The 27,748-nt window shown below is 41.9% G+C and overlaps 1 protein-coding gene across 4 annotated transcripts in view; it reads right to left on the bottom strand.

Annotated features, from left to right (window-relative positions):
* znf407 (zinc finger protein 407) overlaps positions 1 to 27,748 on the bottom strand; it is a 132,966-nt gene that overhangs the window by 65,129 nt on the left and 40,089 nt on the right. For all 4 annotated transcript variants that reach the window (XM_026372094.1, XM_026372093.1, XM_026372096.1 and 1 more), the window contains exon 5: positions 8,618 to 8,692. In XM_026372094.1, coding sequence (XP_026227879.1) covers positions 8,618 to 8,692 — 75 coding nt within the window. The remainder of the gene's footprint in view (positions 1 to 8,617; positions 8,693 to 27,748) is intronic.

Below are 27,748 nucleotides of genomic sequence, written 5' to 3'. Positions count from 1 at the left end.
TGGTAGGCCTCAAAGACCTCCAGTTTGTTCAATTTAGTCCCATGGGTTCATAAAAGAATACGTTATTGTTGATTTAGTGATGAAGCGCAGAACTATCTATGATGTAAATGAGTGGACGACTGTGGAGAAAATGAAACCTTGAACTAAAACCATTCTACTTATACATCCCCTAAATTCAGCAATTTCCACTTAATTATTGTGTGGTTTAACAGAAACTGAACCTCAATTTGGGGGACACTGCTTGGAGGTCCCTAAACAGCCCCTAAAGTCAAGAGCTTCCAATAGTTTAACCTTCAAAATAAGAAAGTGTGAGTTAGAATTTAAATTTAAATGTGTGTATATATACAGTATATATACTGTATGTGTGTGTGTGTGTGTGTGTATCTGTGTTCTAGTGTGCAAGTGTGCCTTAGAGACAATTTAAACATCTGGGGAAAAAAAAATCTCTATTGACTTATTGTATAAATCAGACTTTGTTTTATTTCATTAAACATTAATATGTGAATCTGCAGAAAATGTTTAAAACAGCTTTCTTAATATTTCTAAATGAGTCAACTTATGTCATGTAATCAATTTTTTGTGGAGACTCTTTGTTTAGGTTTAATGACTTCTGTGGTCACAGGTTATTTTACAGGTAATTTACATAATTCATCTAACCTATGAAATAAACCAAAGAATATACCATCTTAAATGGTGGCAGAAATAAAAGTGATAATATGAGAAATAAAAGTGACAATGTCACATGTATTTGAAAACATACAGTCGTTCCGCAGCATATGCACTGCTGTGAAGCCACATGGGAAAATATGATAACATTTCTCTAGTCCACATAAAAATAAACTGAATTAAGTGTTGCTATATTTAGCTGAAAAGAGAAAAGTTCAGGAAGTTGTCCAACTTAATAGTGGCCTTGTTGATCGCTGCCTGTTCTGTGTGTGTGTTAATCACCTTCCCCAGGATATATCCACGACTGCCGTTTGCCCGTCCAGCTCACATTAATTTAATCGCTGCTCAGCTAATTCATTGATTAATTGGTTCATTAGTGATGCCTGGCAACATCCATTTCAGCCATGACAGTCTGATGTTTCAATAGAGAAGAAAAACAGGCTGGCAACAGCCCAGTTTTTCCACAGTCCCACTGTGCATAATGTCCAACCACTGTCAACAGTTAGCCGCACAATTGTGTCACTGTAGAACTGCCTGGTTTTGTGCCATAGGATGTGAAATGAATATGAAGGTGAACTGTGCACATTCCCCGTTCTTGTCTGGTTGAGTAATGTCACTTGGGCTTCAGCACTAGGTGACATCATTCGTAAGGAAAGAAAAACTTCAAAAGCTGGAGGGACTGTTGGAGCTGCACTACCCAGATGAGGTAGACGCTGTTATGAGAAGATGAACAACTGCTGCAGATTTAGCCCACAAGTCAAGGTCACATTGCTGTGACATGACAAGTGGCTTCCAACTCTGGGACGAGCTGTCGACCGTTAACTGACATTATTATTAGTAATAGGAGCCAATTGGACCCCGCTGCACCCTGCAACACGGAGCTGGATGTTTGAGTGTCCAACAACAGCACACAGCAGGAGTGCTGATGTGACATCACTGGCCAAATGACATTAGCATGAAGTAACGTAGACAAAAGTGACCTCTGACCTCTCAACTCCAAGACACAGGCCCAGATTTATAATTGGCATTTTGTCACAACTGCTGTTAGCAGACGGTGGTGGTGCTGAGCATTAACTAATGATTCGAAAGACCACAGGGGTGGAGGTTTTAGCAATAGAGTGTGTCAGCTTTTCAGAAACCCAGCTTGCTTCTCTCATACTCCCCCTACCCACAAACACACACTCCCACAATTCTGCACCATATACCCATGACAAGTGCATAAAAATCGTTCCCAAGCGATAGCACAGGCCAACCCATAAAAACTTAATGCACCTAATTTTCCAGTAATCAAACTTTTATAGACTGCGATGGCTTTTAAACTAACAAATTTTAATTATCGCTTAATTTTAACAGCAATATTAACGCAATCCCTCATTCTGCAAGTGTTCATTCTGCATGAAATATTGAGTAGGGTAAACAGCAAGGCGCTGTCCGCTGGCTCCTGTTCAAACAAGCAGCCAGCAAACACAAAGGTGAGCTAGGGGTCGCTGAGGCCTTTGCCAGTACCACACCGGGACTATGTGAGCTGCACAGACCTCTGGGAAATGGAGCTTCAGGAGTGCAAGCACACAAAATGAGTCTGCTGATGTTGCACTAACATTACAACACAGCATTGATCACTTGTGTATGTTGGTCAGCGGTTATAACGCGAGTCTGTTCTGTTTTCACAGTAGGTTTGATTTGATATTATTTGAGATTTGAGTGAACAAAAAAAAAAAACCTATGGGTTTTTTTTTAATACTTAACAGACATTGTCTTAAAAGTTCATATTCTTGTGCTGCAGTACTTTTCTGTACAGCTAATCACATTCCTGCTCACAGTACCAGCAGCTCGGGATGTTATTGACTGCTGCCCTTGGGTGGCTGAAAACTAGGCCTTACCACCCAGCACCAAACCAGAGACACAAAGTGCTGACACAGGCAGATAAGGGAAGGCAGAAAGAGTGAGATTAAAGAGCAGATTCATTATCAATAATTAAGGGAAGGGATTTATTCTAATGAATTAGAGGTTGTCTTTATCTACTCTTTATCTCCCATCACACTGCTCTCTCTTATTCTGCCTCACACACACACAAGCACACACACACGCACACACACACTCACACTTGCCCTGGGTACACACTGGCTCGTGGTTTTTGTGTGATTTGACCCCTGCCTGCTCCGTGTGGTCCATATTGCTACCATGCTGGCTCTAGGCAGGGCTCTTCCGCTCCTGCTCCCCCCGTCCAGGCTGGACGGTCCCGGCCCTCTGTGCTGGGGCAATATGGCCGCACTGCACGGCATGCTGGGACACGGCCGCAAGCCCAAAGCCCGGCACTGCAGAGCCAGATGCCTGCTTAGCCGAGCTCAGCCCCTGGCACAGCGTTGTGTGCAACCACAGCAATGTATCAATTCTGTCATGTGCAGATACAGAAATATGCAGCGGATTATGTAACTAGGATACTGGTTTGCTAATTTAACAGGCCAATTTTGTTTTACTCAGTATATGATGCAGTACTGCGATTTCCCATTTGATGCCTATATAATACAGAACTTAATAAGACACAAATAAAGATACAAAACATGTACACAAACGACGTGTATTTACCAGTGTCAGTTTCTATCCAAAACTAGTATCTCCTTTCAAAACGCGCCCAGCCTCTACACTCGGCTCTGCTCTGAATATCCCTGTCTTCATTTTATGAGTCATCACACCTGCGCTGCATGCATCATGCTAGCTATTTCTGGATCTGTTTTCATGCCTTTTCACCTGGTTTTCGGTTTTCTTCGGAAGGATTTTAGCACTCACTACTTACTTGACTCAGACATACAGTAACACTGTTGGGGGGGGGGGGGAGAAATAGCAACTACACTTGAGCAAAGCTGTGAGCAGATTTTAGTAATTACAGACCTCGAAAACATAGAAAACATTCTCTCTAGCTGCCTGTATCATGCCCCCCCCCCCCTCACCTCCCACACTACTTAAACAAATATATCTTTCTTCTGGGTTGTCAGCACTCCTGTTTCAAGAAAGATGAGTGTATTAGTTCAAGGAGTTTATTATTACAAGCGTGAAAATGGCAGGCATTTTAACAATTACCTATAAAAACAGGTATGTGAGACAGGTCAGTTGTCTTTTGGCGCCCTGTTTTTAAAGAACTAATTACAAGCAATTGAGGCAAGGTCAGCGCTGTCAGTCACGTTCTCAAGCCAGTTCCTTGTTACTAAAGTGTTGGTTTAGGTGTCTGCAGACTCTTCGTAAGAGCAGGGAACAAACAACACACAGGGACACACACCGTGGCTATAATGGTAAACTAGAATGAAAGCAAAGATAAAGTAGTGAAATTGAAATTAAATATGTATATATGGTGAAATATGTGAAATATTTTAAGATGCTTCAGAATTAAATTTAGAATTACACACATGCACATGTGTGTACACATGAATTCATGGGAGATGTATGTTTCAGTCATATAAAAATGTATTCCATGTGACTCCAGTGAGGCACATATACTAGTAAACAGCACAGACTCTAAAGCAATGGCTGTATCCTCAGTTTGTTTTGCAGTCAAGATATCTCTATTGTTCTCCTGTGAAAGAGAGGCATCGATGATTAACACTCATCAAGTTGTAACATACACAAATTATTCCCACAAAACTTGAGGGAATAATTTCACAGATCCTGGAGATTTTATAGCCGTCTTCCACACCGGGCTGGCAAAGAACAGTGTATCCATTAACTCGATAAGGGGGATCACGTGTTCAGATGAAAATGCACTGGAATAATTCAACTCAGTATTATTACATGTGGGTGAAGAAGAAACTATTTATTATGATTCTGAGCTGTAATGCCAAACGTTACAATAATTTTCAGACCACTGCAAGCCATTAGACCCAGACACGGCGTAAACTTGTGAGGACATGTGGTCCTCATAAGTATACATACATGACAAGGCATTCGCATGCAGGCAGACAAAAGGACAAAAAGCCCTCATCTCTACTCAGTGCCTGCAGTGAGGAGTGGTGGTGTGACTGAGACGAAGACCCAGTTGTGTCACTTTATAACAGTTCACCTCTCTCTCTCTCTCACCCAGAACCTGTCAGATAGTTGGAGTCTGTCATCTCACCCATCCTCCCCTCCCATCCCTCTCTTTCTCCTTTTTTCCACTGGGGTTAGAACAATATATGAGGCTAATATTAGCCTTTTTTTATTTCCAAGTCAGGTCACACCAGTGTTGGCCATCACTGTCCACTACACTCATTAGCGGGAACTGATCGTCATGAGAGACTGTTACTGAAGTATATTTATAGAATAAATCATTGAAGTAGAGAAAAATACATTTTTCACGTTTAAATAAATGAGATGTTTTCAACATAGTCTTTCTCTGTTTTTGTGGGTTTTCCTTCCAAACTAAAATATGCGTGGTAAGCTGAAAGTGGACAAGAATATCTGCAGGTCTGGGATCATAGGGAAGTGCATTCGGCTTCACTAGCTGCTGTGAGCGTAGGCTGGCTAGTAGAATTTTCTCAAACGCAGTAGTGTTTATTGTATAGTCTCAGCTTTTGTTTTACTTTGGGTTTTGTGTTTTAAGATATTTCAGATATATATTATATGTTTGACCGAGGCAGTTGGTATTGCTACAACGGTGCCTACTAAGTGCTGCCCAGTGTAAGTCAACTAACTAAAGTATACAAATTTGCCTAAGTGGATCCTGGCGTTGCCAGCACCTAGTCAGGTCCTCCTCCTGCTCCTCCTCCTCTGTTCCTTTAACTAACAGATCTCCCCAGTGTTCTAAAAATACCAGGTGAACAAGGCCGTAGAGATGGTGATGAAACTGCCTCTCTGACACTGTCCCACTGCAATCCATCTCTCCACCGCCTGCCAGCCAGCATATGTTTGCAATTGGCTCCCCCTAACAGCCTCCATTGCTTCTCAACCCACCCCCCCTGACTGGTCCCCAGTTGCTGGTTCAGATACCCCCAGCTACACACACACACACACACACACACACACACACAGTCTCCCCATCCTCTCCCGCTCCCTGTCTCTCTTTCTCCCTCAGCTTCCGTCCTAGTCTCCAGGTTTGGGCTTTCAAAGCTGGTGCAGTTATCAATCACTGAGCCAACACTGTCACGTTGGACCAAAACACTCATATACACGTAGGCACACACTTCAACTCTTTCTCCACTTCTTTCCTCCTTCCTTCCTTTCTTTTACCCCGACCCCCATCCTCTCTGCCTATCTCTTTGTCACCCCACGTCTTTCTTACACTCTCCTAGTTTCTCCTACTCCGCCCTGCGTCCTCTGCCTCATCTCTTACACTTGCCCAAATTTGTTCCACTTAATAAGCCCTCCCCAATGACCTTGTGCTAATTAAGCTGCACTGTGTTGGAAATATGATGGTTAATTAATGATGAGATAATTTCTGTCTGCAGGACTGTCAGAAAAATGATGACACCGTGTTTTACAGGTTTAAATAGAACAAACCTTGTGGCTGTCCTCCCTTTAAGTGTGCATGCAAAGAGTATGTGTCTGCATGATGCACTTGTTTAAATGTCCATAAATGAGACATAACGATGGATTAAAGAATGATCTTTTGATCTTAAATGTAAACTTTACACACTTGTGCATGAACGTTAGTGGATGTAAGTCGACATATGTGTGTAATAAAGTGAGGTAACTTAGCATAGAGTACTATGTGCATGTGTGTGCATGTAAGAGAGAGGTAATGATGCTGTGTGGCATAACGCTTAAAAGCTGAGCAGAGAGACGCGAGTTGTTTTTGGCAAAAACACACACTAAGCCAAAAAACTATCAGGAAACACACAGATCCATTCATGCCCAGTATCCCCGTGTGTAAATGTGTGTGTCATCTATGACCTTGGTTGCACTGCCACATTCTATTAGAAAAGCAATGAACACAAAAAGTCTTTGCGTGCAAAAGTGTGATGCAGTTACATGACTTTTTAACTGGCGAGTCAATTAAATGGAAATGCTAAATGGATAAAACTAAAACTGGCCTTTTTCCTGGCGCAGACTGAAACAACACTTCTCAAATGAGCTGTGTTTCCAAATTAGCAAGAATCCCACTTGCTTCCACATAGTCTGCATTTGCATTAAACTGCTAAAACACTTTTAAGCGGATCATGGTCCGTAATCATCCCGTTTTACAGTCAGAGGTGGCCTGTGTGAAAGTTATTCAGTCTCAAAACAGTAAAGTGACAATAGTTGTTCCACAGTATATAGTGTAGGTCATCCATGTTTCTTTCAAAATTCAATCTTACCTGAGCTCTTAGACATATTTCTTGAAATTGCATTAAACAGTAAATTTGTTTTCATGCACAGCAGTGTTTCTACGTTTCAGTATGACAAGATAGTAATGAAGTCTTGTTTACACCCCTCTTCAGTTTGGATTTGTCTATAATGCCCCCCCAGCCTCTGAGGTTATGGCGGCTGGCCTGGCATTTTTCTTTATTTCTTTATTAAGAAATTACAATGACCTCTTTCTTTTATACTGTCTTAATTGATGTCTGTTGTGACTTCGGAGTTTTTAGAGACGGGGAGTTACATAAACATTTTAACCACAGTTAACAGGAGAGAAAACAAAATTATGTTTGAACCATTCATCTTTAGAAAGGCAAAAGAGGCTACATCAATTAGAATGATTCTTTCTTGTATTCTCTCTCTCTTGTTTTGATTTTGCTCTTTACTTTATAACTGGGCATGTACGTAGTTGCACTGAACAGGTGAGTAAGGTAAGTAACTGAGTACTAAGTACAATGTTGCTTATCAATTATGTGGTGTGCTATGTCAGCTATGTATGACTAAATACATGTTACAATAATAACAATTTGGATGAAATACAGACTTGAAACAGTCAAGGATATGAGAATTTGTTTCCATCTAATCTAGATGAACAGCTGACAGTAGGAATTTAGTTGATAATGTCTGAGAGATGGAGAGGCATCTGGTCGGGCTGCTTACTTCCATATCTGAAGCCACTTGTCATATCTAATACCACACGTTGTCAAAAGTATCAATTTGGTTGTGGAGTAATGAAAAAGCGGGTCTGTTTCTATTTTAGCAGCTCGCTTGACAGATTGAGAGGTGTTTAACGTCTCATTTTGGCTTGTCAGGGTAGGAGGAAGGGGGGGCTTCACAACTTCATCCCCTCATCTTTCTTTTTTGCACACATACACACACATACTCACTGACAGCAGGGCTCTGCTTCTGATAGACAGGGCCAAGCGGGAGACATTACACATACACAGAAACACACACTTACAGACACAGACAAAACTGGTAAAAGAAACATCATTCATCCTTAATTCAAGAGGGAGAGCAGAGAGTAAGATGAGGGAAGGAGCCAGATAAAGTTTGACAGTAAAAAAAGGGATGTAAGCAAGAGACCAAAACAGACAGAATGAGTGAAAGCCATTTAACTCATTAGGGAACTGGAGGATCTCGAGGTATATTTAACTTGAAATTTAACGAGTGGGGACTTTTTGCTTTAAAAGCTTGCAGACCTCCATCGAGGTTGAATGAGCCATGTTCCAAATTTTAGAATTAATTGCCTGCTGTATCTCTCACTACCTCCTGAAAATAAGCTAAAGGTGCCTGCGGACTGAGAGATTTCAGCAATCCTATACGTTTACTGCCAGCCATACTATGCAGAATTAATACATAATACAGATCTGATACATTTGAGTATGACATCAACCTCCATTAGCAGCAGACATCCAACAATAACACCTTCTTAATCGTGGGGTATGACGCAAGTCAACACCAAGAATAAAACATGTTCAGCTTGTGTGATCAGGTTTTCTGTTCAGGATATGGCAACATATTTGAATCGGATTCCTTTTATTTGTATTTTACCCTTTTTGTAACTGAATAAAAAATTGTTTTAACATTTCTTCTCATTTTACACCAACAAGAGATGATGTAAAGTGACTGGATGAAAGTGAGTTACCTCTCTTTACGCTGTCCAACCCCATGTTTTCCCAGTAGGTGAGTGCTGAGATGTTTCTTCATCACAAAGGCCCAGCTAAAAAAAAACACAGAGAACAGACATGGGTTAGTCAGGAGTTTAATGCATGCTATGCCAGCAATGGACAAAGTTGTCTTCATATACATCGACCAGACAACTTTTCTAAAGAACAAGAATGACACTGGTATAAATCTCTGCGGTCATATTGATTGAAAAAAAAATTGACAACATAAAGTAAAACTTGATGGATAAACTGGATAAAAACACATTTTTCATTTGTCATTGTTTCCATCTTTGAGCTGCGGAACAGACAATATGTGTTTTTTCTGCTTCCTGAAAGATGTGTTTCATCTGAGTGACTGTCTGTTGCGTGTCCTGTTTTCTACCCATGTTAGACACTTTCCAACAATTGCATGAGAACTCAAGACCCATCCTTCTCACATTTGTAAACTTTTCCCAGGGAAAACCCCATCTGACACAGAGTTTCTGGTACAGCAAATATAAGCTGTCATAAACATGTTTTTGGTTTTCTGTTAATCAGTGACAGACAAGCACAACAGACACAATTCATACAAAAACTTTGCACCACGGGCAGATTATAAAGTATGAGTATGTCTGTTTGTTTAACTAGCACCTTTTTGTGAGAATGTAGGCAATGAGTGCCACATGTTGTATATCGATGTGTCAGACAAATATGTAGATACGTGAAAGTGCGACAACTCCCATGCATATGTATTTACAGTACTGTTCATGCCGCTGCATGCACACGCAGGCAAAGACACAGGGATGTCATTGCTAGACAGTGACCACAATATCCTGACTTTGTCGAGGACCCTGAGTTTAGCGTGTCTCCTAAACAGCATATGAAAACATAATGAACAGATGACAGGACTAACTACTCTGACATCCAAGCTGCTTCACCAGTGTTTTCATCCCCTGGCCTTTTCATTTAGCACCCATCACTTCCCATTATTGTGCAACTGAGAGACAATGACCACATCTGAGAGCAGAGGATGGAGCTACATGAAAGAGGCCCAGGGAGTTGAACCGACAGCCATGTGGTTGGCACTGTCACTGCACACACACACATACACACACACACACACGGGTCCCCGTCTGTGCCGCTCCTCCCATTTCTTCTTTTCTGGACGTTTTCCTTCTCCCTACTAGATCATTATACTATTTTCTCTCCGGCAGGCCCATCTACGCCTTTCTGAAGCTTTACTTCTAACTTGAAGAGTCAGTCTATCATAAAAAAAAGGATAATTATTTCACCATTTATGTCGCTTTGTCAGCTATTGCTCCTCTCTACCCAAACCCCCCTCAATGTCTGGACACACACACACACACACGGCAGTGTCCTCCATCCCATCACGGTCCCAGATTCCCGTCCGTCACCGAGGCCCCTGAGGGCGACGCTAACTAACATCACCATATAAATATTCAAACATGTTCCACTGTTTCGCCTCGTTATCATCACTCTACATTTTCTCAATCCTCTCTAACTCAATCCATCCACCCATCCAGAATGCTGCCTTGAAGTTAAACTAGGAGCAAGCATATGACTAAATCTTGTACACTCCAATCAGGGAAAATGGCAAGATCAAAATGCTGAGCTTCTCTGGCCCACTGGAAGTGCCTCTGACTGACTGCATCATCTATAAATAAACAAAAAGCATAATTAAGATATTTTTGAGAGGGTGGGGGGGTAAAAGAATTAATCAATATATGTGAGAGAAAAGCGCAGCCTTGGAACACTTCATGCATGCTTGTTTAAGTCGTCGTGTTTAGACGTGGAGAAAAAAGAGCTTGCAAACATTTCTGTTAATTATGTATTACAGCTGTCCTTCATAAACCTAATTACAGAGTGCTGAAAGGCAACAGGGGCAATTTGCATATGCGCATGAAAGACAAGACATATGCAAAATATGATTTTAATTAGCATTCTTTGATAGTAAGGGGTACAAATCAAACTGGCATGTTGTGAGATTCTCATCTTGCCCATTTTTTACTGGATTATTCTCAGAGTGACACAAGTGGAAGATGGGTAATGCCCTGTGGAGGCACCTGGCGCAGAACACACACACACACACACACGGGGGTAATAATCACTTCACATGCACAAATAACCATATACAAATGGAAGAATAGAAATACCCACTTTGCACACAAAAGGCAATGCCAAGACGTTTACAATTAACAATTTACCATGTGTATAACTAATACACATAAACTATTATTAGTGATAATGTCGACATTAAATGCAGAAAGCATACCCACACACACACACACACACACACACACACACACACACACACACACAAAACTGTGTGTATGTGTCAGGTGAATGACGATTCTTATTCACAAGAACTAACATCTACAAGTACCCTCTCTCATGTATATACACAACCAACACAAAGACAGATCCCATATCTAAATGTTAAAAGGGCAAACCCATTTGTTTAAAGCAGTGTGTAATCAGCCTCCTGCCCTTGGTGTGTGTGCGTCTTCTGCCATCCAGGTCAAGGCCTCAGCTTGTCGCCCTGCTGCCTTGGGCTGCATCATCAGCCCGAACCATCAGCCTTGATGGTTACTGTAACAAAAGGATACTCTAACATGCCATTCATCCATATCAATTCTCTTCCCCCCCATGAATTGAACTAATAAGGCTGTGCCTCTGCCCTCCAGGGAGGCTCATAATATCCATTGCAGATATAAAAAAAGAAGAAGAAAAAGAAAGACAGAGACTCTGGTGTTTCACGTTCGACTTTCCCTTCAGACTAATCGGCGCGCCACAGCTCGTTAGGTCCGTGACGTGCCGGCGCTTTACCGATAAGCAGGGGAGACACGGCTCAATTACCCACAGTTACAATCTTTCTCTCTTCCCTCCCCGCTGCCTGACGATGAAGAGATAACATGTCAATATTTGATACAAACAACTTCATTTGCCTAATGGTGTTCCTGGATAGGGCCCGTCTACAGGTCCTGAAGGCATGGGAGATCTAAGAAACGGTTTGGATTAACACTGTTACTGTAGCTCGCCACCCCCCAAAATCACGAAACCTCTCTTGAGAGCTGTCTACAAGGCGTGCTGGGATGGAGCACAACGTACTTTACCAACTTCTTCTTCAGTTGCTTCCTGGTACCTTCAGGTTTTAATGTCAACTTTTAAAGGTACAAGGGGACAAATGTACTGTAGCCTTTCGCTTGATTCTGACATCTCTCTTACTGTACTTGCCTTAAAAAGTCCTACCAGATGAATTTTACATTGCACTTTTCTAGCACTGCGAACTTGTGTGGTAGAAAGCATTTTACACTGTCTGATACACTTTTATCAGAAACAACTTCTGATTTCTACAAAAACAGCCAGAAGCTTCAATCAGACAATAAACAGATTTCAGCTTTTTATCATTTATATTATTCTAAATGTGGCTGTAGGAGACTAAGGTTAGGGACCAGTTGGCACAGTATCTTATCACCTGTCCTTTGAAATCGATTAAACATCCAGCTCGCTGCCTGCTGTGCACCAGCAGAACATGAACACAACATGGGAAAAGCTATGAGGTGAAAAATGAAGCTGAAGTCGAACAAACTTCTATTGTAATTGGTTAAAAGGTAACTTAAAAGCCATTACAAGAGAGTTACCAGATGCAGGAGCCACTCAACCTTTACCGGGTGAAACCTGGGGAAGAAAAAGGGTTCCACGGGGGAAAGATGAAAGGGGAGGTGGGGATGAGCTCGGAAGTTATGGGCCTATGCTTCAGCTCTTTTGGAGGAGACACAAACACATTCACGCGCGCTCTCTGCAGTGGTCTGCTGGGTCCCAAAGAAATGAGCGCGTGCGGACTCTTCCAACCTCCTGTGCCAGTCCTAATGATGGCCTCCACCTGCTGCTTTAATGTCACAGCTGGATCGCCCTCCATCCCTCACTGACTCCGACTGCCATCAGCAGCAGGTAGCTCCCCTATGCATACTCCTCCCTCTGCCTCCTCTGATTCCTTCATCTTCCTTCACTTTCATCTTCTGTTGCTCCTAACATTCATCTCAACAATACTTATTCCACTTTCTGCTACACCTCCTTTATACACTAGTAGGTAACCTATATGCTCATCTTCTTCTTCCACATAGGTTGTGCCATCTTTAATTGAACCCAAACAGAGTTAAGTAAGCAAAAAAGCGACAGGACAATGTGGTGCTATATTTGCTATCAAGAGAGAGATTCACATCACGAGAAAGAAAATTTGCTGCAACTAATTCCCTCTTCTGAGTAAACATAATGTGTTTCTCCCTTGTTTATTTTTATTTTTTATAAACCCATCCTGCATAAGTAGAAACCTGGAGGTAAGTTGACATGTCTAATCTGAGAAGCTTTGACAGGCAGGTGAACTGACAGAAGAACAGAAACCAACACTTGGCTGACAGCAACCCTGGAGCGCTGAGACAGCTGCCGACATGTCAGACAGACAGATAAACAGACAGGAACAAGAAGTCGGAAGATAACACATTTATTGACAGACGGAGTGACTGCTTCCCTGACGGAGAGACAGACAAGCAGAAATCAAGAATAAGGACCAGAGAAGGAGAGATTCTGCTGAGTTTACAGACTGAGATTAATGGATGTTTTACACGAGGGCCTACAGCAGAACTAAATGCAGAGTCAAATTTGCATGGCGATAGAAAGACGGAGAAAGAAAAGGCACGGGGAAAAGGAGGGAAAGAAGAGAAATAAGGGAATATGAAACATCATGATGAAGTACACAGATAAGCTGGGGGTAATGTGAACTGCGGAGAGAAGCAGTGGCATTTGCAGTTGGTGGTGCTGTCATTTTGTTAAACGGAAGCAAGAGGTGACTTCACATCAATACTGTTTGGGCTTCTATGAGATCTGCTTATGGAAACATCCCATAATGTAACAGATATTGGGTTTAATAAATAAATAAATAAAAAGTGATTTTGTTTTTTTGCCCGTGCCAGAGCAAAGCAAGCATTTGATCTATTCTAAGATGATCTTGATAAAACTAAAAGGGAGCCAAAGTGTTTCTCTGACGACTGATCAACGTCAAGCCTCTCAGTGGAACAGACACCTCTCACTTACGACGCCGCCGCCCGTGCACGCGCGCCTCTCTGTGTGTGTGTCCTCTAGAGGAGGTACATAAAAAGCTCACTTTGCCTCTCCAAAGGGGTTTTTGGATCATCTGCTGAGGCAGGTGATGGGGCTTGACGGATTGATTGAGGCAAAGTTCTCATCGACAGTGGCAGCGCCCCATAGAGTTCCCAGCTCCAGTGCACACTGTTCCATTAAAGGATCATTTAGAGGGAGAGCAAGTTCCACCTGCACTTATGCAGAGCACACCCTAATGTGAGATGAAACAGACATTTTCAAACTACAGGAAGGGAGGGAGGAAGGGAAAAAAAAAAAAAAAATCATAATAATGTAAAATAAAAATTCAGTCCCTTCCCAACAGCGCATTTCCATCTTCAAGAGAACAGCAATTGATGAAGTAATCTATTATTGATATCATCATCGTTATGCACCGATGGCAGTTTGAGTGTAACGGAGCCCCCAGCTCTGAGCGTCATAGCACTGTTTGCGTATTATGCTACCCAGCTTCATTATATTTTCTAATTAACTGCTTTAATTTGGGAATTAAATCCTAAGTGAGGGGAGAAACTGGAAAATGCTGAACAAGAAAGAATAATGCTGTATTTGGTGTCAAGATGAAAGGAGAGGTGTGTATATAGAACAAGGTACAGAAAGTTACACTGGTGGTTGTAGCACTTTTCAAAAACAGGCTCATAAAGGGTGGCGCGTTGTGTGGAATCAGCACAAATATGATTCACTTTTATAGATTTATAAAAAAAAAAAAAAAAAAAGGAGGAAGAAACACTTTTCTCTATCAAGACCGAACATGTCCTTAGAAATATTTTAAATGAAATACATAACAACTAAAATACTGCTGTGTTACGAGGAGGTGAAAAAGTCTCATTTTACACAGCACAACAAAATGAATCAAAAATGCCAGTTGTTAAAGGCTGTTAGCTTCTCCTGCTAATGCATCTCTCTCTCTCCTTCCTTCCTTCCCTTCCTCTCTGCAGTGCAGTTAAAGATATGAAAAATATATGTGCTTTTTTTTTTTTTTTTTTTTTCCCCCTCTCTCCTTTCCACTGCGCCGTGTTAAATCATTAAAGAGAAGTCCTGCTCATTATCTCTCTAAACAAAACTTCTCTTAAACCAAATAAATCACTGTTGCACTGCGCAGCTAACAGCCGTGAAGGGATAAATTACAAAGCGCCTCACTGGCAGCGTTGGTATTTTAAAAAGCTTGCTGCACAATTTCTATGATGTGCAGTAATTTGTAATGCAGGTTTCCTTATGTTTTTAAGGTCTCTTCAGGTGTGTGTGTTGTACGCTGGGAGAAGAGGTGAAGGGTGGGGAGTGAAAAATAATAAAATAAAATAAAAAAAAGAACCCATTTGTGTTCTTTATACTTTCAATATTATGAAGCTCCGCTGCCACTAAATCTAGCACACAGCAAAATTGCTTTACATCCCTGAATATAATTTTGTCAGCAAGATGATAATACTGTATTTGCCAAGTAGGTAAAACATTATTGACTGATGACCTGTGTAAGTTGTATTGTAACTGTATTGACTGAGGGTTACAACATGGTGCATACTGATACATTTAAGGTTTCAAAAATCTGTTTCTGCAAGAATAATATTCCTGGCAGAGTGGAAACACTTTTGGACTTGAATCATCACAGGATGCAGGTAAAGAAATCACTGATGTTCGCACTGTATTTCTAATCAGCCAGTGTAACCATAACAGGTTTTCTTCCAGCTGACCAATGGCGTTAAAGCTAGCTTCATTATAGCAGGAAAACACACCAGCGGGGCCTAATATCCTGTTAAAGAGTCTAATTGAGGGGAAAGAATCAAGGCGCCCCCCTCACCTCCATCGCCACTTCTGCACCCTCTGTGCTCCTTCAGGGACCAGAAGCCACGATGAACCCCCCCCTCCCCGACCTCTTTCTGGCCCCCAGTGGGCAGATTAAACTGAGGATAACAGGGCTGCACTTGGGTCCGTTTACAACAGCAAGCCTTTCCCCGTGCCTCTTGGGAATAAAAACCAACAGTATCCCCAATAACCCCACCCACACACACACACAGACACACAGACACACACACGCACACACACAAAAGAAAGCAAAAAAAAAAAAAAAAAAAGGCAAAACATGATTTATTCAGTCTGTTTATTGTACACTCTATCTGCCTGTCCTCTGAGAACAAATTAAATGTATGAAAAAGAGAATGACCAAATAAGAGAGAAGAGAAAGAGATCAAAATAAATAATTGATTCCCCAGAAATAAAAGTAAATATTCAAAAGACATACAGAATAGGAGTGTTTATGATGCATGCTCTACACCCTGCTAGTAAAGAGGGATGCCAAATGTAAATTTGAACACAGGTCGAAATCCTATAACCATGGCTCTTCAAAATAAAGCAGCAAAAGTTTGGTAAATCAAAGAACACCAGGTCACCATGCCCAAACCTGAGTGATCGGAGGATGCAAAGACTGAGGAGAGAGATGGGAAAAGGGTGAGAATTGAAAAGAAACAAACAAACAAAGCCTCTAATTTTAACTTGTTGTTTTGGTGAGTGGTCTCACACATTAAAAGGAACTGAAGCAACATGACAAGCGAGAGTTGTATTTCTCTCACTATAGTTTTGCTAAAGCAGATAATCCATAAAACATAAGGCCTCCGTATTGACGTTTTTCCTCAGCCAGCTGAGTGAAGGGCGTAGCTGGGATGTCAGGCCTGTCTGTCGGCCAGCTACCACTCTCATTATCCTCGCGCCTCTGTGAAGGGCAGCTAAGGTCACACTCCAGAGGAGCAAAATAAACCGCTATGGTACTAATCTAATATTCAGCGATCCTATCAAAGACTGACTTATTAGGCTCAAAGAACCATAGCTGTTGATGGAAATGGAAAGACTGTAAAAAAAAAGTGGAAGTTCACACTCTGTGGGTAGAGAAAGTTGAGCTGAAAATGTGACGTCTGTCATCTTCTCTGGTTGACAGAATTGAAACCTACTTTTTCTCACCCAGGAGTAAATTTCTCAGTCTTTCCTCAGAGGTTCAGTGTGGTGTCAGCTGCCTGAAATCACATAAAACAATGGACTTTCTGGAGATTGAGTGAGAGTACAGCTTAGGAATTTACACAATGCACCGTTCAACCGTTATTATAGATGCTGTTGCCTCCTACTCAAAGCTAGCGAACTTCTACACCTCTCAGAAAGTATGCACACACACACACACACACACACACACACACACATACACACAAAGGATGTCTTTGTTTGGCTATTGCTGCCGTTGTCTTGACACCCACCATCTGCCGCCCCAGCAACAGAGAAGAGTGAAGAGAAGAGTTTCACTGTGGAAACTCAGCCTCCACCTTGCAAACCCTACTCTATCCCATAAAAAACAATTCACAAGGATTCAGTCAAACGAGTGCTGGCCTACCTCCCACCACCGACGCTCTCTGATGCCCTACGGGTTGAATCGCCGCTCAATAAAAAGTCAGCATCAACCTTTTCTGATGCCCTGTGTAAGTCCTCACTGAAATATTCAAAGTGGTAAACAAACACGAATGATTTACAGTATGATTTACAGTATGAGCCGTCCAAACGTTTTTGTTTTTTTTTTCCTCTAAGAAACCCCTGTGCAAACTTCACGTTTTCATTTAGGCATTTAATGATGCTTCGTCTTATTGAAGTGTGGGGAGGGGGAGCTGTAAGGTGCAAAGGTCCTCCTCAGTCACCATCTACAGACACGAGATGTATCACAGAGAGCAAGCGCTCAAAAGTAAACGAATAAATGAAAAAAAAAAGTAAATAAAGTGTGCTATGCAGATGAGGGTGACGAAGCTTCCATCTCAGGCCTATTCTGCGATGCACTGGCCATTCATCACCTGCACATGCAAAGCGGCGGCTCCAGTCCTTAGCATATTCGCATATTCTAATGGCTTGCATGCAAATTAGAATGACCTTTTCCTGTTGGCTTTCTTTCTTTCTTTTTTTTTTACTCCTTCCTTTATTGATTTATTTTTTTATTTTTTTACAACTTTACATTACAAGGAGAGGAGTGGAGAGTAGCGCCTGTAATGGCTATTACGGCGACAGGCTAAGTACGTGATGTTGTGATCTAAACTCAGGGACGCTGTAATTAGGCTAATCTATTACCAGACGGCGGCTGTCAGAGATCTTTATGGCAAAGGACGGACTTGTCAGACACTATATTAAAATAGGCTCTGGGTTTTCTAAACGGATGGTCAGTTAGACCCAGAGAAACACGTACCCACATACTGACATGGGCTCAGACATGGATAACACCAGCACCCATGGGACCTTAGCCCTAGCCTCTGGACCTTTGAGGTGCAACATGCTGTGCAACTTAATACTGGATAAAGGTTCAACACTTTTACATGTGTTTTTAAAACAATTTGGAATATATCATGGCCCAAAATAGTATGAACAGTCAATCTAAGTTCTGTCAATGTCACTAGAAACCTGTATCTTACACTTACTAAGTTACAGCTGCCTGTCTTTGTGTCTGACTTCCTGACTTAAGCTTCTCTGTCTTTCTGTCACCATTGACCAGTAGAGGGGAGGGGAGAGACCAGCCATCATCAGCCTCCACTCTCCTGTCCACCAGGCTGGGTCCTGCGCTGTCGGTGGGGAGGCAGGAGAAAGTTATGCCTCCTTACAGTGACTTTGAACTTTCTCAGATGAGGCATAAATATTGAAATATTGAAATGAAAGATGCGGCGGGTGCAGAGGGGATGGGAGGAAGGTGGAGGAAGAGGAAGGGGAGGGAAAAAATAGTGAGGGAGAGAGAGGGGGGGGTAGACGGATTGGTGAGGGGGGGCAGGAGGCCCACTGAGAGAAGAGACAAGGCCCTCACCCCTCTGCCAGGCTGCATTCTAGCAGGCCGACAGTTATGGATAGGAAACATTACTGCTGCTGGTAATTAAAGCAAAAACTAATACTGTCTCTTGGATGAGGGGGTTTCATAGTGAGCATCCATTTGTCACTGCTGCACACTCGCCAAGGCCAGATTAAATCACACACATATTTAGTCCTGCTGTGCACAGAGGCTGTTCTATCTATCTGTCTGTCTGTCTATATCTATCTAGTGTAGCTCGACTGTCATTTCAAGCTACCCTGTGCTAGCCAGTGACGTCTTTTTTTAACCTCTACATGGCAGCACTGGACCAAAACAAACCTTGACAACACATCAGTTCTATTTTTTGTATTTCAGAAAAAGGTGAGAGGTAAAGATGGATATCAACACCAAGCCATATTTCCAGAAACACTCCAAAACTGGTATCAGCTTTCAAAGACACATGTAGGTCAGCTCCTACTAAAGACTCCTCAGTGAAGCAGTAAGTGACTGACTGAGTGACTGACTGCAGAGTGGCAGTGAAAAGGCCACTGGCTAAGAGGGGGTGTGGTGGAGTGGTGGGCAAAGACGAGGACGGGGGGGGGAGGAGGGGATGCCATGTCACCAGACGGAGGGGATCGGTGACACTGAGCGTGTCACAGGGTGACGGCTGCACTCTGCTAGGACCAGCAGCCCCTCCAGCGCTGTCAGAGGAACCAGCAGCTCCAGATACTGACACTAGCAGCCATACTGACAGGCCAAACATGACTCGTCTCCGCGCTCGCCACAGACGAGGCCTGACGGCAGACAGAGACACTGAGAGACGGGGGGATGAGAACAGAGGGGTGGGGGCAAATAAATACAAAGTGGCTAAAGTGGACAAATAGAACACAAAGCTGTGTGGCTCAAACAAAAAAAGATTTTGTAAAATATGGGCCTCAAAGACAGCACACACTGTCATAGGTAATAAGACAGCAGACAGAATGCAGCCACCAACCAATGATTACTGTGGCCCTCTGAGCTGACTGCTAAAAATATGTTGACCTGTTTTGTCCAATCAATAACACCTTATTTCATCTATCTTAAGCTAAGGCTCTGTTGTGCTGCAATAAACAGCACATAACTAGGGGATCATGTAAGTTATATGTGATTTGACCTGAATTAAAAAGCCTTGCATCAGTAAAAGTAGGACGAATTTCCTCAACACAATGTTGGTCATTTGCTTACTACTTATTTTTTCGCATCTTACTTAGACTCATGATGATTTTCATGGAGAGGTTGTTATGAACAACCTATAGACAGAAACATGGGGATTTGAGAGGAAAAAACGGGAGGGGGGTAATGCCAAAAGGGGAGAGGGCAGACAACAGAACAGGAGAGAGAAAGAGGGAGGAGATGTAGAGGACTTGGAGAGAGAGAGAGAGAGAGCGCAGCAGCGAGACTGATCGCTGTTGATCTTCACGATAAGCGCTCCCGACAACTTGTGACCAAAGTGGCGCTTCGACAATAATCGGCCGTGAAGGCTGACCTGCAGCGAGGCAGCGCAGTTCAGATCGCATAGGGCCAGAGCTGCAACTCAGACGAGATGGACCCAGACAGGAGACATCCAGGCATCAAAACTCCCTGAGAAATTGCGACATGGCTTCAGTGCACTGTGAGAAGAACATAAGAGGAGGGAAAAAAAAAAGCAAGCAGTGATACTGGGTGCTCTTGGCAGTCGAGGCAGACTCATCTGGCTTAAGATGAAAAGAGAGAGACAGAGGCAAAGGAGAGAGGAGAGAGGAATGAGGGAGTGAAGGGAAGTGTCTAGGGGAGGGGAGGAGGATGGAAAAATATGAGCAGAATAAAAAAAAAAAATAGAAAGATCAATTTTATTGACAATTATTTGTGAGCTGGACTGAGCTCAATTGGAGACTAACCTTGAACTGTGTGTGTTCAACCTCTGCAAGACATAAAGGGTATGTGCGAAACTACAGCAGTGGGTCTGAAAAATCTCATGAGCAAAGCACAAACAGGTCATATGAAAAAACATAGCTAGAGATGAAACAAATATAGTGTTCTACAAGTAGTACATGTACACAGCTTCGACTCGCACGCTGCGTCTTTAGCATTTTACTGGACAGATGTTCAAATCGAAACAGTACCACCTTCACTGAGAGCTACCACTAAACATCTTTCCAAAAAGGTACACTATGAGAAATATTACACATCAACAGTCCAACTGAAACAACCGCTTAATCGCTCCATTAACTGATTAGTAGATGGAGAGAAAATTAGTTTGTGACAATTCTGATAACTGATTAATAGCTTGGATCTTTTCTTTTTAAAAGGTTTCTCGCTTCCATTTAATTAAATAAAGGATAATATACTGCAGTAGAAAACCGTTTAAATAGTTTGGATGTTTATGACAGATAATGTCACTAATGTGCTAATGATCTTCTAAAGGTCAGCCTAAATAGTAACATATAGTTCAATAAAAACTCAGTCTGGCTGTCGGCATGTCAGCCAGTCAGTCAAAGCTTTAATTTACCAGAAAATTATTCCATTCCATGCTCTCTGACACATGTCAGGCTTCTGCAGACATATTATAGATTCTTAGATAAATATTTTCACATTCATTCAAAGCGCGTTGTCCTCTGTTGCCAAGGTGCTGCCACGGCGTCAGACAAGGGAAAGAAACATAAAGCTGTATTTTAATAAGTAGAGAACGCACTGTTTATTCAGTCGTTAAGACCTACTGGCTCCCACTTAAGTCGCCACATGCAAAAATGTGCCCACTGTGTAAAAATATATGGTATCTAATCGTATCTGGCACCATAAATAATCTGTGGCTGTGCCCCTTTAGGATAATTTGCAGCAAGTAAACATAAGCTAGGTGCAATGCATGTGCAAGATAGAGTGAATCCACCTGTATGTCAATATTTCACAACAGCAGCAGAAACGAGTGCACGTATCCAGAGAGGACTGGATAGTTCTGCCTATAATCAAATAATAAACAGGAGTTAAATCACATGTTCTACAAATACCGAGGTGATATCGAGGGTGTTCTTGGACTGATTGATGAGGAAGCAGCAAAGAAATGAGAAAATCTGACCCGAGTCCCACTGAAGAGCAGGGATGAAACACTATAGGCTCTTCTGTGTCTGATAATATGCCAATAATGGCAGCTAAGTTCAACCTAACCACCAGGACACAAGTGAGGTTGTCAGTCTGAGTATTCTTCACGTTCGTGCACACAAATGCACTCACACGGACTCGCGAGGTTTGGGTAAACAGGAGACAGAAGCAGAGGTTCTAGAAATACTCCCTTATTGATCTGTTGTGGGAAGATGCTATCTCTTTACATGAGGAGCAGACCACTGGAGCCAGAACGCGCGCACACACAAAGGGATAAACGCACACATGCACACACACAATCATGTACTGACGCGCATAAACAGTATTACCACAAACACATGACACAAGGGGTGTATGGTATCATCTACAACAACACAAACACACACACACACACACGATACATTAGCACACACTCACAGGCCAAACCCACCCGCGCAAACATTTAACACACATGGCATTAATGTCCGCAGAAATAAAACTTACCAAGTACAAATACAGCAGTCTCAAGACACAAATACCATTCCGTGCAAGTACAAACGGGCCAAAAGTCTGTTTACTTATTTATTGATGAACTTAATTGCTCGTTAAAATTGCACATGAATTGTTTTGCACAAACTGCATAAACATTTCATGTTCTGGAGGAAGGAGGAAAGTTTGAGGGAAAAGAAAAGCAAAAAAAAAAAAAAAAAACTCCTCTTCATTTAACACATGTACGCTACTTGAATTCCTCACCATAACAAATTGCTTATATTTATTCTGCAATGCTGAAAAATTAGTTATTTTAGAGAGAGTGGAGTTTGTTTTTTTTTTGTTTTTTTTAAACCAGCAGACCAAAAGAACTGTCTGGGAGACATGCAGCACAGTGCACGCTATTAGTTCTGACTGCTCAAGCTTCCCATTCCTGTACTTACAGTATACTGCAAATAGGACCATCACTTTTCATTACCTGCTGTTTCCAGCAGAGCTTCACTCTATCATTGCCGCGGCATGCTAATGTAAAGCAGGCTACTGTCATGTAAATTAAACTGTTTGTTTTGTTTGCCTTCCCTCCTTCGGCTGATTGTCAGAGCGACTTGCCAGGAGCAGCAGGTGTGTTTGTTTGTTTGTGTAGGAGTACACCGGTGTGCCGGGTTTGCTGTTTGTGCACACAGGCTGTGGCTGCACAGCAACAAGTGAGCTTGTGAGAGCGTGTATGTGTGCGGGCAGGTGTGTGCGTGCGTGCGTGTGTGTGTGTGAGCACCCAAGTTATGGAATCGGAAGCACAGAAATGACACACCACACACAAACCTCCCAGTCAACCAGATGTGCTCATGACCCTGAGCTCAGCCACTGAAATGCAAAGTCGGATGCCTACTTGGCGCTCTTCCCCCCGGCGCAGGTACAACCAACTGTCACAAACAATGGGGGAATATGCATACCGTGGGCTAGGGTTTGCTACAACATGCTCTCAATGTAAATCATATTTCACAGGTTTCCAAGAGACAAGCCAGTCAGCCACCAAGTCAGCCACCAAGTCAGCCACCCAGTCAGCCAACAGCACAGCGCTCTGCTGTATCTGCGAGGCTACTGCCACTGGGTAATTGACAGCACACATTTGAAAAAGAAAAAGAAAAAAAAAAAAAAAAAAAGAAGAAGCGCTGCCTTAAAATATGGAAACTTGTCCCCTGTTCATTTGTCAACACAGGAAAATATCAAATGGCACTAGAGAGAAATAAGAGCACTTCATAATTTCTCATTACAAGACAGATGACAATGACTCCCATCTCTAATTAGACAGAAGGTTTTTTTTTGAGCGTCAACTGACATGTGTTAACTAGATAAACAATTCTCCAACATCTGCAAAGGAGCGTCGTAGGAAGCTACAGCTCTCCTCACTAAATAGAACATGCCGGCAGTTTAAAAACACTCTCTGCTTGGCTGCAAGTGTGGTATGTTAACTACTTTTATTTTTTTCCTTCTGTTTTTTTTTTACACCTAATTGGTTCACAGGAGTTATTTTAAAGCACAAGAAGAGTTCTCATTTTGTGTGGTCAAATGAGAACAAAACATCACTTAACCACTGATCATCTCTACATGTCTACAGTTCAATTTTGGAGGGTTAAGGAGTTTGAAGGATGAAAAACAAAACTATCAACTATGGCTGTACTTAAGCTACAGTCAGTAATCAGCATCAATTATCTACTTAGGATTCATTACATCTGCCATCGTTCCATCTGGGACGTTTAACGGTAAAAATGGAAAAATCATAAGAAAGCTAATCAAATTGGGATTTTTTTTTTTTTTTTCCCAGATCAACATTGCAATGTCAATTTACAGGACATCAAAGATCTGTTAGTTCTTCAGAATTTTATTTTACCTTGCTTTCAGGATTTAAAACATATTTGTTCCAGTCTGAAATATTTGTGTGTAACAAAAGTATGCAAACCTAAACCAAAGCCATTGTTACCCTCACTATGGTCAACCAACAAAGATCACACCAAGAGCAAGGCATGTGATAGTTCAGAAGATCACAACAGACACTAGAAAAGTGGCTAGGACAATAAAGTGACTAAGATCGGTGTTTATTAGTTGCCAAGACACAACTAAAGCCACAATGAGGAACAGATCATTGTTGAGCATCTACAGTCTGTGCTGTGCAGGTAAGGCAGACGGCTGTTGGAAGTATATCTGTATTGTATCTCAGGATAGGACCAAAGCAGAACATTTTGGCCTGGATGAGAAGCATTATAATTAGTGACAATGAGCAGATGGTGCTACCAATTTGTGTCTGCTTTGCCACCTCTGGACCAGTTTGGCTGGCTAGTACAAGCAAATTCTAGGAAAAAGTCAAGGTACCCGTCCGCGAACTTGAGCACAACACAACAGCACTCTGTAAATCCCAAACCTTTTAAATTTGTTGTTAAAACCAACAGGATTTTGCTTGTTAGCTGGCAGCAAGCCAAAGAGTCCGAGGACATTCTGTTGTCTGGAAGGTGAGAGGGCAGTGCCCTTCAGATATTTTCAATTATGGCATAAAAAATAGACTCTGAACAGGCTAATTTGAAATCCAAGTGTATCTGATGAAATCAAAATCGAATAAAAGATTTATAGGAAACACGCAGCAAAGAAATGGGAGTTTTAACCACATGCAGCAGGCACATCAACCCAATTGCTAAAAATTGTGAACACAAGGTAAGAGTAATCTCATTTACACACAGCAATATAATCCATGTAAATCCAAATAGCTGCTGAAGAGCTCTCACACATTTTAATCACATTCAACAGTTGGTTTTATGCCTCTTCTAAACAGCTTTAAAGAAGTGGTTGAAAATAATCCAAAAGCACAAGTGTTTAGAGAAGGTCCATGGAAAATTCTTCAATATATACTTTAAGTAATTGTAACTCACAGTCTCACACACACACACACACATACACACACGCGAGCGCGCACACAGCCTCTGCCAGCTATGTCCACCAACAACAGGCCTTGTCTGTCAGAGAGCATTATTCATCATGCCTTATTCGAGTGTTTGGCTTTCTTACTGGCCAAAACAAAACAAGAACATGCTATGGCAACGTCAGCGTGATCCCGTGACAGATCTGAAGTAACACAAACACGGCCGAACTTAAAGTAAATTAGACCTGCGTGATGAGTCGACCACGTCCGTCGCTGCGAATCGCTCGGCTCTCCCTTTAAAGCAAAGCAGATGCCGTCAAAGCAGGCACTGTGAAAGGGACAGTTCACGATACAAACAACAGAGAGCTTTTTATGTGAACAGAAAAGTATGTGTTTGAGCTTCTTTTCTTTTTGTTTGTTTGTTTTTTTTTTTTTTGTTTTAAGATGAGTGATCCAAATTGAAGACTGGTGGATTACATACTAACAGCTGCTGTGAGACTAAAATGACCTTTCCACATATAATGCCATGCAGCCACAACTCTGGATGGTTTATTGGGTTTTGTTTTTGAAAAGTTGTACTACTTCAGGATACATATACAAAGCATGGATTACAATTAGTTGTATCACATTGATCGTAGATTTGACCTGATCTGGAAAACATGAAAAATCTAATTCTGAATGTACAATACTACTTCTATTAGTGGTGGAGATTGTTTGACTTATGATGACAAGTGACAACGTTGACTAAGGCTTATCCACCCTCTGTGTTATTGAATGTAACAGTGCAAGTCACATTTCAATAGTCACTTGCATGGAAGCCTTGTTGCTGTAGCATTATACATACAATCCATGTTACGTGTCAATGAAGGTAGGATTTCACTCATCGTTATGCATAAGGAACGGAAGAAGTATGAATGTTGGGGAATCATGGCTGCAGGCACACTTGGACACTTGGACTGAAATTTAAGATGGCGAAAAGAGAATCGATTTTTCCATGAGAAAAGGGGCAGATGAGAAAAGATCACAGTGGGGAAAAAAGGGAAAAAGTGATACGTAATGTGTCATGACAATCATGGTAACGTTTCATTTCAAAATAAAATACCAAAAAAGGAGACCCTATATAAAGATAAGAAGGTACAGTAAATAACATTCAAACTGTACAATTTCTAAAACTGAGTGTTGTGTGTAAGCATGCTGATAGTGTTGGTTTTAACCTGGTAACAGAGCCCCAGGGCTGCCGTTTCCTGCTGCTGTTGACCAGAGTCTGAGTGTGGGAGTAACTGGGAGCATTTGATCTGGAAGTTTCCTCTGACCCAGAGCTCCTTCTGTCACTCTGCCCAGTTATGCTAATGCCTGGCTGGGTCTCCCTCACCACGGGCCGGGCTTAATGATTCTCAGGATGGAGGGGAGCAGCCAAAACAAGTCTCCTTAGTGGGTATCTTGTTAAATTAAAGACATGAGTCGACTAAGGAAATACTTTTCCAGCCTCCGAACTACTGAAGGACTGCAGCAGTCAAGAAAAACAACTTCACTGAATAAACAACAGCAGGAACTCAACCCGAGGTGGGTTATCTGATACAAACAGGCAAATGATTATGCAAAAACAATGGCATCAATATCACTAAACAAACATGTTTAATAGTTTGCAAAACATGGAAATTAGCAGACTGTACAAACTGTATTTTTTGTATGAATATAGGGTATGATAGATCACTAACAATAAGGCCAGTGTGCAGGCAGGTGTGAGTGCAGCTGAGTAGGTCGGTCAAGGATGTCCAATATCCTCTGGTGTGGAGGTTGGTGGAAAACAAAGTAGGGTGGGAGTGTATACAGTCATCCTTCTTCTGTCGTACATGCACACTGACAGACACACCAACACCGCACTCCAACAGAGAGTGTCGGTGTGTGTGAGACTCTTTGCCCTCCTCTTCCTCCCTCCTCCATCTCTCCTATTCTAATCTCAAGCTAATCTTTTCTCATTCTTACCTCCCCAAACTGACTCATATTTCACCACCCGTATCTTTACATTTTCTATTATCCACTACTGAAAAATGTGACCAATGGAGGTACTGTTTTGAAATAAAATATGAATCATAGCAGATAAAGATATGGTGTGGTTATTATTTATTTATTTTCTGCTTATTCTTTAATTCTCAGTTAGCCATCGCTGCCCCTGCGTTGGCTGTGTTTACCCTCTCCTTCCTGCTGTGTGTGAAATAACTTATTCTTCCACTAACTTGCCGACATTTCTGTCAGTGGTACAACTAATTTTTCTCAATTTCTCCTCCTAAAATAAGGTTCTGTAGAAAAAAGAGGCAAGGTCTGCTGACCAGCTAGTGGTGTCTGATCAGATTGGGACAGCCAGAATGTAATATAGTACACACACACACACACACACACACACACACACACACACACACACACGGTCCTTGTATCTTCAACTCTTCCAGATATATATATAATAGAGAGAGAAATAGGAAATATGAAGCCTTCAGCCAAAGCGCAGCAGCGTTACATATGAGGGGAGATCCCATCGGTCCAGCTCTGTATTTAGTATTTCTCGTGAGTAATCTTTTGTCAGTTTATCACAAGAAATGAAATAATAGGGCAATCCTCTAATGAAAAATGAGGCTGCTGCTGCAGCACACGAGAGACCGAGAGACAAAGAGGAAA

This window comes from Anabas testudineus, chromosome 16 (assembly GCF_900324465.2).
Source record: "Anabas testudineus chromosome 16, fAnaTes1.2, whole genome shotgun sequence".
NCBI lineage: Eukaryota > Metazoa > Chordata > Actinopteri > Anabantiformes > Anabantidae > Anabas > Anabas testudineus.
Note: the sequence above shows the minus strand (reverse complement) of the source record. Positions and strands in the feature narration are given on the sequence as shown.